Here is a 9,837-nt window from a genome sequence, read left to right as displayed (position 1 = left end):
TTTGATATGCATGATTTAAATTAGTGAAACGAAGAAGCCTATTGAATTTCAGCAATGTCCGTCAATTACTTCTAGACTTATGGCCCTTGTTTCACTTTGTTGCACCTTGGGAACGCTCTAACATCAAAAGTTATCTGCCGATCTGTATGAAAATGACATGCGGCATTTAAATTAGTAAAGAGAAGAATCCTTTTGAATTTCAGCAATTTCTGTTTATTACTTCTAGAGTTTTGGCCCTTGTTTCACTTTGTTGCACTTTGTGAACGCTCTAACCTCTAAAGTTATCAACCAATCTGTATGAAATTTATATGAGACCATTTAAGTTCGTAAAAAGAACAATCCTATTGAATTTCAGCAATTTCCATTTATTACATCCAGAATTATGGGTCGTTTCACTTTATTGAACCTTTTGAACGCTCTAACGGCGAAAGTTATCATCCGATCATTGTGAAATTTATCATCCGATATGTATGAAATGTATATGCATCATTTAAATTTGTGAAACAGAGGTCTATTGAATTTCAGCAATTTCCGTCAAAAATTTCTAGAGTTATGGCCCTTGTTTTACTTTGTGAACCTTGTGAGTGTTTGAATGACAAAAGTGATCATTCGATCTGTATGGAATTTATATGCATTATTTAAATTAGTGAAACAAAAATGCCTGTCAAATTTCAATAATTTCTGTAGACTACTTCCAGAGTTGAGGCCCTTGTTTCAGTTTGTAGAACCTTGTGAACTCTCAAATGACAAAAATTATAATCTGATCTGTATGGAACTGTCTTGTAAAGCCTAAAGGCCTCCAATCACCTACAAAGGAATAAATATGCGACAACCCTTGTCAACCGCTCAGATGATTTAGCTGCTGTGGGCGTATGTTTTGTTGCCTGGCAACCTATCTTTATTCTTTGGGAAAAAAAGCTGTCTCTTTTTTTCTCAAATTTATGACATAAAGTAGAAGGTATAAGATTCTTGTATTTTTTTAGGGAATGCATATTCAATCATCATACTATGGTACACATGTTATTAGTGGTGTAAAAGAATTGGTAGGTTAATGTTTTATGCATGCTTAATTATAATATTATATACAGGGGGTACTTGATTGTGAGTCTGGAATGTTCTGAATTGACAGAGTTGCAATCGACATAATTTAGTCCTGTCAGGGATCTGTTAGCCCCAACAACTGAGGAGGTGTGAGTCGAAGCGATACGTAATCAAACAGCAGACATGGTTTAAATGTCGTAGTTGATTTGGATATTTCAGCTTGTTCACTTGTATGTCATGTCACTATTTGTGGAACTAAGATACTTTAAGTCCAGACCTTTTAATCTAGAATCGCCTATATATAAGTAATGCAGAATTTTGCTTAAAGCTTCTATTATTATTGAGTATTTACGATATATTCATTTACTTGAAACCAAAGCAAGACAAAATAAAATGAGGTGTGTTTACACTAGGAAATTCGTACCGTTAAATCTAGCGTATATAGCTTTAATTTCTACTCTGTGTCCAATTATTCATAAATATTGTTAAATTTCGGCGAATAGTGCTCAATTTGTACTTCTATCGACTTTCAATCTCACTGTTTAATTTTGATTACCAAGCGTCTAATTAACTAATGTTTAGTTTCTCCACACATGTTGAATTATAAGCATCAGGTCTAATTAGCACGACTGTTCAATAATTAGTTGGACCGTTCAATTTCCTGAGCCGTGATTAAAATCAGTCAAGGTGTCCAATTACGCAAGGTGTTCAATTTTGTTGTCAAACATCTAATTTCACTTGCGATGTTCAGATATTACGATGTGTTGAGTTGTGGGTCATCGTTCAGTTTTGCCGTCGAATGTCTATTTTGCCGCACGATGTTGAAATACTGTAATAAGTGTTAGTTTTAGTACTGACCTGTTGCGATACGGTGAAATATTATTTTTGTCCCCCGCCTTTCGAAGAAAGCAGGGGACTATTAAAATGGGTTCGTCCGTCTGTCTGTCCGTCTGTCTGTCCGTCACACTTTTTGGGACACAATAACTCTCTTCCTAATTGAGCTAGAATGTTCAAACTTGGTGTATGTGTTTATTAGGTCAATGCCTTGATGGAGTTCGAAGATGAGCATTTTCCGCTTAGGGTAAGCAGAGATAAGCAATTTGATTGGTTGATGCTTTGGGACACGATAACTCTCTTCCTAATTGGGCTAGAATGTTCAAACTTGGTGTATGTGTTGATTAGGTCAATGCCTTGATGGAGTTCGAAGATGAGCATTTTCCGCATAGGGTAAGCAGAGATAAGCAATTTGATTGGTTGATGCTTTGGGACACGATAACTTTTAATTGAGCTAGAATGTTCAAACGTGGTGTATGTGTTTATTAGGTCAATGCCTTGATGGAGTTCGAAGATGAGCATTTTCCGCTTAGGGTAAGCAGAGATAAGCAATTTGATTGGTTGATACTTTGGGGCACGATAACTCTCTTCCTAATTGAGCTAGAATGTTCAAACTTGGTGTATGTGTTGATTAGGTCAATGCCTTGATGGAGTTCGAAGATGAGCATTTTCCGCTTAGGGTAAGCAGAGATAAGCAATTTGATTGGTTGATGCTTTGGGACACGATAACTTTAGTTCTAATTAAGTGAGATTGATGAAACTTGGTGTATAGATTTATTATATGAATACCTTAACTAAGTTCGATAATGAACATTTTTTGCTGAGGGTAAGCAGAGTGATAAGCAATTTGATTGGTAGAAACTTTGGAACACAATAACTCTCCTTCTAATTGAGGTAGAATGTTCAAACTTGGCATAGGTGTCTATTAGGTGAATGTTTAAACTTGATGTATATGTAGATGTTCATTAGGTGAATGTCTTGACTGAGTTCAATAATTAACATTTCGAGCTGAAGCTAAGCAGAGCTAATCGATTTCATTTGTCGATGGTTTGGGACAAGATAATCTTGATTCTATCTGATAGAGAGTGATGAAACTTAGTGAATAAAATAAATGTGCAATTAATTAATATGTGTCATCTATTTATTTTGCAATTTCGGCGGGGGACATCAGCCTCACTGTTGGCTTGTTCAGGATTCATACGACGGCAGGTATCAGTACAAACGTCGTGAAGGTTTTTTTGTTGAAAATTGCCACGATATATAACTCGGTGTAGCAGTCGCTATCGTGTGACACAATAGGCCTCTGTTTAATTTTACACGCAAAATTAACTGTATTTATTTGTCATAAACAATCAATGTCAAAACGATATACTTCCACGATGTTAGGAATGTTGAATATTTTCGTTAATAATACGGACGCGTTAGTCCACGTTATAAAGTGAGAACACGCGTGTTCACATATTCTGCACGGTATATATGCGGTTATATTTTCAACCAGTCAAGTAAAGCTGCATGGCTAGAACATTTTAAAGGACACGTATGCATAAGACTATACATGTAATACACAGTTTAGATATTTATGCTGTGTTCAAATTGTTTTGCATATTTTACTGTATTAAGAGTGTATAGTTAAGAATTACCCTTGAATTACGGCAAAGATAGACTTTTAAATTGCAAACTATAAAGGTATTTTGGTTATCGGTCTTACAAATAGAAATGAGACATAAATATAACTTGCAACGGGATTCGAAAGCGCTTTCAAGTCAGACGTAAGCTCGTACTTACCGTAAAAATGAACAGAACGCAACACAAGTCTCCGATGTAAGAGAATATTAGTTAATTATAACCGCTATCAAATCCACACAAAAATCCAAGGCACTCGTTTTATTTAAGAAAAGAATAACTGTATTTCGATCGACCGACATGCTATTCCACATGAACCCCAAATCAAAGATGAACTGTCAACTTGTTATGTAGTCATTCACGTGCAGATTGGTTTGAATAACAGAAATGTCCTGTGTTTAAAAGATCAAAGAATAAAACTGCACGTAGCCACTTTGTTTATCTAAAAGGTGCTCCAGCGCACTTTAAGGAATTATTTATGACCCAATATTAACCATCGCAAATTTTTTTAAATCATGGGATAAAGTCAATCAACAAACAATACGGGTCTACTTTATTACAAAAACATTGGTGAACTTATCAATTTGTCTAAAATCATAACGCTAATCAACAAACAATACTATTGTTCTTTATTACAAAAACATTAGTGAACTAATCTCTGTCGTGTTGGCGAGTCAAGCTAGTTAATTATTAGGTAAATAAAACAATATAAACAACCAATGAGTTAAAAAAAAAAACAAAAAAAACCTGATTTATTCCAATCAATTTATATACGAGTCAAGTATTACCCTAACCCTGTACGAGTTTGCTTCTGAACGGATTAACTGACACCCGTTCAACTTGTAAATTCCAAATACAAACTGCTTACCGTATTCATGCCATAGACACTAATATCCTAATTAAATAAAAAACATTCTGTTTCCAATAATTATCACAGACACAAATATTAATTTTGATTGTTTTATCCATCAATACACAGAGTAAACACATCTAACAACCAGATCTTATGAATTCGAGCCTCTTCAATAGTTATAAAGCACATCAAAAAGTGTAGAATAAATTGCCTAACAGAAAAATCATGCTTTATAAGTAGTTAAAAGTAGTAGTAGTATCCTGGTGTTTAACGTCTGCTTCCACATAAATGATATCGCAGACAAGAAATAGGAGAGCCGAAGCTGCTTCCTGTTTTTAGAATATGATTTTGCAATCTTTCAATTTTCGGCCTTAGGCCATGGATTGTGTTTTGTGGGAAGTTCTTCCCTTTATTTAGTAAAAAAACATATCGTTTGGTAGATGATTTCTTCTGCTTCTAGATTGGTAGATGTCTTCGTTGTGGGATTAGTGTTTAGGTGCCAGCCCCGTCTTATCGTGACCTCCCCTTACTCCACAATCCCACTCTATGGGTTTGGTATCTGTTTCTTTTGCGGAATAGTGTTTAGGTCCCGAGTCCGTCTGATCGTAACTCCCCTTACTCCACTATCCTGCTAGTTTGGTAGATGTCATCTTTGTGGGATTTGTGTTTAGGTGCCAGGCCTGTCTTATCGTGACCTCCCCTTACTCCCCTATCCCACTCTGTAGGTTTGATGTCTATTTTTTGCCGGAATAGTGTTTAGATGCCAAGTCCGTCTGATCGTGACTCTCCCTTACTCCACTATCCTGCCAGTTTGGTATAAATCCCCTATGTAGTTTAGTGTTTAGATGCCAAGCCCGTCTAACCGTGACCCCCTCTTACTTCACTATTCTACTTAGTCCAACTGTGTCCATTAGGGCGTGGATTTGTTTGAAGATTTGCAGTTTCAGATCTGGTCTCGGGAAGAGTAAGTTCTTAGTGTTGAATGGTATGTTGTTAGTCTCCATCATTCTCACTAGTTCCCTTCTCTCCTCCTTGTATACCTCGCAGTCTACCAGGACATGGTTGGTGGTACATTCTTCTCCGCACTCACAGACGATGACTTGGTGTTTGTAGTCTCGCAGCCGCTCTTTAACCCTTAGTTTCAATATAAGTCTGCATATATCTCTTCTAGGGTGATTGATCGCTGTCTTCGTGTAGATTTTGTCATCCAGTCGGAATCTGTATGTGTCAAGTTCAGCGAGTTTTAATTCCCAGAATGAATTCACCTGTCTTTTAACCATACTGTAGATTTCCTTGTTGCTGTAGTCTATGGTGCGGAGTGGTGCTGTGTCCTTGAGACCTTCGTTGGTGAGTTGATCTGCCTCCTCGTTTCCTCTAATGTTGACATGTGATGGAATCCACACGAGCTCTAATTTGCTTCCCTTCTCTAGGACCCTCTGGTACAGCTGCCTGATATCCAAAATGACTTCTGGTCTTAAGTCCGAGTTGTCATTTTGGATTGAAATCAGACTGCTCAGAGAGTCGCTTGGAATGACGAACTTACTAGTCTTTTGATGGGAGATCCATGATATAGCGTCACGAATTGCCACAAGCTCCACAGTGTACACCGAACAGTTATTGGGCAGTTTCCTGCTTATTCTCTGTTCCCCGTTTGGCGGATATATTCCAAACGAGCTTGTTCCCCTTTCAGGGTTGCGTGAGCCATCCGTGTACACATGGTCCCAGTCATCAGACGTCCAGTTGTCTTCCAGGTGTTCTAGAGAGAAAGCACGTGCAGCAGTGGGGTTGTTTTTCTTGTCGGTTTTCTGTAGTAGATCTAGATTGACCGGCAGTTTAGGGAGCGTCCCAGGGCGATCACTGGGGGGTCGTGTTCATTTATCACCGAGTCCCCCAGTCGCAGTTCCTTGATTGTTTCCCTGATACCCTGGCCGAAGCTTTTCTTTCTAGGATCTCTCACATACCTTGTTTTTTGTAGGGGATCTTTCGCCCAGTTGCGAGATCTTGGCCCAATACCTTGTCGCTAGTTCTTTTCTTCTGAGGGATAGGGGCAACTCCCCGGCTTCCTGTAGTAATGCCTCTCTCCTAGTCCCAAGCCCTACGCCAGTCGCAATACACAGAGCTTTGTATCGGATGGTGTCAAGCTTACTTAAGAGTTTTGGCGCGCAGTTCATGAAGGCCAAAGAGCCGTAGTCTAATACAGAGCGTATTAGAGCACGATACACCATCATTAATGTAACTCTATTGGCACCCCACATGCTACCCGTTATTTTTCTCATTAAATTTAGGATTTTGGAGCATCTATCTACAGTCTACAGTCAAGTCGATGTGCGGTTTCCAGGTCTTGGTTTGGTCTTTAAACTCGATGGTTTTCCTGTTCATACACAGAGTCATTCTGCTTATCCCACTACCCCTGAGACTTTAACCAAACCAAACCAAATCGAAAGCCTTGGTCAGATCTACGAACACGGCACATAAGAGGCACCCCGAGAGGAGTGCCTGTGACATAACTTGCTGTAGTCTCACCAAGTGGTCCATTGTTGATCGGCCTTTCCTGAACCCGCTTTGATTTTCGTCGATCAGACGGTTACTCTCCAGATAGAACTGTAATCGGATGTTAACCATTGTCTCCAAGGTTTTGCATAGTGTGGATGTCAAGCTTACTGGTCGATAGGACTCTGCCTTTGTCCTCTCTTTCCCCGGTTTCAGTAGAGGGATGACGTTTGCTTTCCGTCATTCTTTAGGTACCTCTCCTGACAGCAAGGATGTGATGAAGAAGTTTAGTAGTGTCGTTTTGCGTTTCTAGGCAGATGTTTGAGCATTGAGTACTTTACTTTGTCCTCACCAGCCGCACTATCCTTCTTGAGGGAAAGAGCCTTATTTAACTCTTCCTCAGAGAAGGGGATGTTGATTGGGTCAGCCTCTTCATTAGATTCAATTACTAATGAAGGGTGCTGCGAGTAAAAGATTTCCTTCCTCTTCAGAAACTCTGGTGATTGGTTTTGTATCTCTGCTTGCGTCTGCAAATGTTTTAGCAAGTAGATCTCACTTTTCCTTGCCGTTGGTAACACGTACTGATCTCCATCTTCAAGGTTTGGTATGTTGAATGATCTGCGATTCCCGTTCATGGTGTTCAGCTTCTTCCAGACGACACCTGTTTGCGTGTTTTTATTCAACGTATTACAGAATGTCATCCAGTGCCCACTTTGTGCCTTCTGGATGGTGTCTCTTGCAGCGTATTTGCGGGGTTTGCCGTTTGATCGCCTTTTGTGGTTTCTTCGTCGTCGTCTTCTTTTTTTTACCGTGTTGATTGAATTAATCATGACACACAAGACATCGGCGTTGACCACGTGTGTCCTTATTTTGCCGAGTAGGCTTGCCATCTTGGTAGTTTGGTCCTCATTGGACACGGCCATCCTAAGGAACTCGATCATGAAGTTCATGAAGCCACTTTCCGTTTTAAATTTAGGAATGAAGTGTTCTTCATGAATCTTCGTTTTCGGTTCCTATTCTTTCTTCTTGGATGGTTTTTTCTTCTGTTTGACCTCTACAGGTTTGGCAGATATTTTCTTCTCTTTCTTCTTCTTGTCTTTACCTTTAGGGGTGGGGGTTGCATCGGACGTCGAGAGAGTCGGTGCTGGAGCTTGTTTTGGTTCCACCACCAGTTCTCTGACTACTTTTGCTTCTCTCTCCTTGTTCTTTACTTGCTGGGTTGCCTCCCTAAAGGTAAGTTTATGAAATCAAAAACTAAAAGACTGGTTATAATTATATAACTTTATTAATCATAATATTTGGCAAAAGGGGCAGACTCAGCTATATAATGAAGTACATAATTAACTAGTTACGTAATTTCTTACGTAACAAGTTATTCTGTAATCCCCCTCCCCTCGATGCAGTGTGACATCCTGTGATTACACGTGCCGGAAGAGAAAGATATTTTTACAACTCCGTGTAACCGGATGTGTACTGCAAGAGCCGGAAGAGGGATGCTTGACTACACAACATCATGGGCTATGTACGAATTCGCCGGATTTATGGTGTTGGGCAACACGACATCATGGGCTATGTACGAAATAGCCGGATGTATGGTGTAAGATATGAATAATGGGATCCCCCCCGCTCGTCGTAATGGGAACAGTACGAGATCAAGTAATTTTGGGGAACATGGTTAAATGATAATGCTGGATTATCATTTAATATGGCCCTGCTGGATTATCATTTAATATGGCCCATCCTATACTTATTAAATAGCCGAGACTTCTAAAATACCTCTGGGTACATATATGTATACGAACTGACAATATTGCACAACAATATGCGTATTACTTAAGCGGCTTAAATTAAGCGAACTATAGTGTATACTGTTAACAGATACGGTGAAATATCCTATGCTTCGTTCAAAACGAGAATGTACATGCAAATGAATAAACAACCTACAAATAGTTATAGCAATAACGTATTTATTTACAACAACTATCATAAAGACATATATCATTATTGATTTTAAATATTTTGATTGTAACACCTTGTCTAAAGGGATCAGTTTTAGACAATTTAAGTTTTAGTAGGCAACAGTCTTCTAAAATTGTAAGATCCTGCACACACAAATGAAAATTTGGGTCAAAATTGTCTGTTATGGTAAATTCACCACAATGTAAGAATCCAAAAAAGGCCACAAGGCACACTGTCTCAAAAAGAATGTTATTAAACGGAGAGTAAAGGCCTTTCCTCAGACAATAACAGATGTCCCTGAGAATATGGAAAGTCACTGGATGTCTAGGTCTAGCCGTCCGTACTTGCACTCGTTTAACACCTTTAAGCATTGTATATAAACTATTTAGTTGATTACTATGAGGGTAACTAATGTTATTCTCCATTGACATAAAGCAGATGCCACAGAGATAAAGTTTAATTGTGCTGTAAGAAATACTTAAGCGACTGGCGCAAAACGTAGCGAAGTAAATTAATGTTTGTTCGTTCACTGGTACATTGGAGAAATCTGGCTTGACGTATGCGAGAACACATGTCATCAACAAGAAATTAATATATCTCTGGAAACCTGTCTGGTACGTCACTCTCGTGCTTGGGACAATGGCATGTTTCCACAGGAACTTAAGCGCTGGTCTGAGTTCCATAAAATGTTGTGAATTGATGGTACTTGGCAAGGCTTCTTGTCGACGGTAGGGTCCAACTTTCGAAATCTGTCTATCTGCAATCGTGAAAGAGAGTCAGCGATTAAATTTATGCGGCCAGGAACATGGGTGGATTTGAAAGTAAAGTTATATATGGCTGCATAATTAGTAAGAGTTCTGAGTAGCCGCATGAAATGGGGTGATTTTGATCGACCTTTTTGTACGATTGCGACTGTAGCCGTATTGTCACACATGAACACTAGACGTTTCCTTGACCATGATTTCCCCCAAATCACTGCGGCGACGACTATAGTGTACAGTTCACGAAATGCAATAGAAATTTCAGTGTCGTCAAAT

General features: G+C 39.0%; 1 protein-coding gene across 1 annotated transcript; it reads right to left on the bottom strand.

The window, feature by feature from the left end:
* Positions 1–8,808: 8,808 nt before the first annotated feature.
* Positions 8,809–9,378, bottom strand: LOC130010923 (uncharacterized). Its single transcript, XM_056099161.1, has 2 exons — positions 9,243–9,378; positions 8,809–8,924 (listed from the first exon to the last, which is right to left on the bottom strand). Exons 1-2 carry the CDS (start codon positions 9,376–9,378, stop codon positions 8,809–8,811), a joined length of 252 nt encoding a protein of 83 aa, XP_055955136.1.
* Between the last annotated feature and the right edge of the window lie 459 nt (positions 9,379–9,837).

This window comes from Patella vulgata, chromosome 2, assembly GCF_932274485.2.
Source record: "Patella vulgata chromosome 2, xgPatVulg1.2, whole genome shotgun sequence".
Classification (NCBI taxonomy): domain Eukaryota; kingdom Metazoa; phylum Mollusca; class Gastropoda; family Patellidae; genus Patella; species Patella vulgata.
The sequence above is the reverse complement of the archived record's forward strand: the minus strand, read 5'-3'. Positions and strand labels throughout refer to the sequence as shown.

Bases quoted from the DNA above. Each gene is read 5' to 3' on its own strand.
- LOC130010923 (XM_056099161.1), bottom strand. From the start codon at position 9,378: ATGACATGTGTTCTCGCATACGTCAAGCCAGATTTCTCCAATGTACCA. The intron at 8,925-9,242 runs GCATCTGCTTTA...CAATTTTAGAAG, and splicing joins AATTAAACTTTATCTCTGTG to ACTGTTGCCTACTAAAACTT.